The 2,212-nt window shown below is 47.2% G+C and overlaps 1 protein-coding gene across 1 annotated transcript; it reads left to right on the top strand.

The window, feature by feature from the left end:
* The first annotated feature begins 246 nt into the window (after positions 1 to 246).
* LOC147897890 (3,9-dihydroxypterocarpan 6A-monooxygenase-like) lies at positions 247 to 2,003 on the top strand. The gene is made up of 2 exons (XM_087380141.1): positions 247 to 1,250; positions 1,368 to 2,003. Exons 1-2 carry the CDS (start codon positions 288 to 290, stop codon positions 2,001 to 2,003), a joined length of 1,599 nt encoding a protein of 532 aa, XP_087236267.1. The 5' UTR covers positions 247 to 287.
* Positions 2,004 to 2,212: the final 209 nt, after the last annotated feature.

Raw genomic sequence — 2,212 nt, 5'->3', positions numbered from 1 at the left:
ATACCAGTCGTCATCTTCAATTTTATTTTTCTCCTCTCTCCCGATGCGTCTCTGTTATTGCAAAGGCCTCACAAGATTATAGCTATTCAAATTTCAACGCATGACGCTGTAAAGGATAACGCATAGCATGCTGACGAGGAGTAAGTATATGCCCACAGCTCCAGAGGAAGTATACGACCACAGCTCCAGAGTATGTATAAGACCACAGCTCCAGAGTCTGTAAACTGCATTCTTCACCACCTCCTCTGGATCTCCTCTTGATTCTTGTTTCAACCTGCAAGCTGAAGATGGGGTGGAGCACGATGAGTGTAGAGATGCTTACACACTTCCCCAGCATCACTCTTAGCGCGGTTCATGTACTACTTTTCCTACCGATCTTCATGGTCTGCCTCATTGCTTTCTTCGTCTTGTTCTCGACCTGGCGTAAAACTGCCTCCACTTTGCCACCCGGCCCTCTCGCCGTGCCCATCCTTGGCCACTTACACTTGCTCGGAGAAGTAGTGCACCAATCGTTTTACAGACTATCCAAAGTGTATGGTCCGTTGTTCTCGCTACGCTTGGGTTGCGTCCCTGTCATCGTCGCTTCTACACCTGACATGGCCAAAGAAATACTACAAGCGCACGACCTTACATTCGCTTCTCGGCCTCACACATGGGCGGCTATCTACGCTCTGTTCGATCGTTCTGACATCGGTTTCGCTCCTTATAGCGCTTACTGGCGCCTGGTGCGGCAACTTTGTGTTAGAGATCTCTTCAGTAAACAGAGGCTCGAAGCTTTCAGGCCTATGAGAGAACAAGAAGTTGCTGCCCTCATAGTATCGATTTGCAAAGACAGCAACACAGCAGGGGAAGTATTGCTACGTCCACGATTGTTATCTGCAGCTAATAACATCATCTCCAAGATGACACTCGGGATGACAATGTCTGAGCTGGTCAGTGAGGCGGAAAATGCCTCGACAAACATTGTCGATCTCTTGACTGAACTGATGTATATTCTTGGCGTGTTTAATATTGGGGACTTTCTCCCATACCTGCAATGGATGGATTTGCAAGGCTACGTGAGACGTATGAAGACAGTCGGGGAAAGCTTCAGCACCGTCTTACAAAAAATAATCGACAATCGCCGTGAGTTGTGGATCAACAAGAAGAGGAGTTCTCCTAACGACTTGTTGGATGCTCTTTTATCTGTCTCACAAGAAAGCCAGCAAGACATGCGGCTTACGGATGACAATATCAAGGCGGTTTTGATGGTACTCACGATATTATCCACGATATTATCACGTAACAACTTTTGTTTAGATACTCACGAAAGTAACGCTAATTACGCTAATTTAACCATGCCTTTGAATGTGAATGCTTGTCTTCAGGATATGTTTGCGGGGGGAACAGAGGCACCGTCAGTCACCGTTGAGTGGGCAATGGCAGAGCTGTTGGCTGGAAACCCAAAAGTCATGAAGAAGCTTCAAGATGAATTAGAAGCCGTAGTCGGAAATGGAAGGCTTGTTCAGGAGTCCGACATTGCTCACTTGCCTTATCTGCGAGCAGTGGTGAAGGAGACCATGAGATTGCATCCGGCTTCGCCATTAGCAGCACCCCACGAATCGACTAGGCCATGCGTGCTAGCTGGGTACCATATTCCGGCCAAAACAGTTGCTTATGTGAACCTATGGGCGATTGGCAGGGACCCGAGTGCATGGGAGAAACCATTGGAGTTCTGGCCGGAGAGATTCGAGGGAAGCGATATAGAATTTCGAGGCCAGCATTTTGAGCTATTAACGTTCTCCGTAGGAAGGAGAGGGTGTCCAGGGTGGAGGCTGGGGTTATGGAAGGTGCAACTGATGCTAGCTAATTTAGTGCATGGTTTCGAGTGGTCGCAGATCGATAGCGTGGATATGAGCGAGAGGGCTGGCTTGACTGTTGTTATGGCCAAACCGCTGGTGGCTAGGGCAACGCCTCGGCTCCCAGCACATGTCTATGCTGCAGTAGCTCCTCTTAAAAAGTGATGGATGGCTTTGCATTGACGCACACTATCATTGATATATAAGAATAAGTGAATGTCCATTCACTACTAATAAAGATGGCCATACGCTTTGCTAGCACTTCTTGAGACACTATGCTTCACGCCTATATGATTCCCTTCTACTTCCTTTTCTTTCAAAACAAATGTATACATTTATTCAAGGGTGAATATTTCTGAGAACATAGTGTTGAA

The sequence above is a fragment of the Dipteris shenzhenensis genome, chromosome 10, assembly GCF_047967505.1.
Source record: "Dipteris shenzhenensis isolate YYH24624 ecotype China chromosome 10, Dip_SZ_1.0, whole genome shotgun sequence".
NCBI lineage: Eukaryota > Viridiplantae > Streptophyta > Polypodiopsida > Gleicheniales > Dipteridaceae > Dipteris > Dipteris shenzhenensis.
This window is presented reverse-complemented; position numbering and strand designations above follow the sequence as displayed.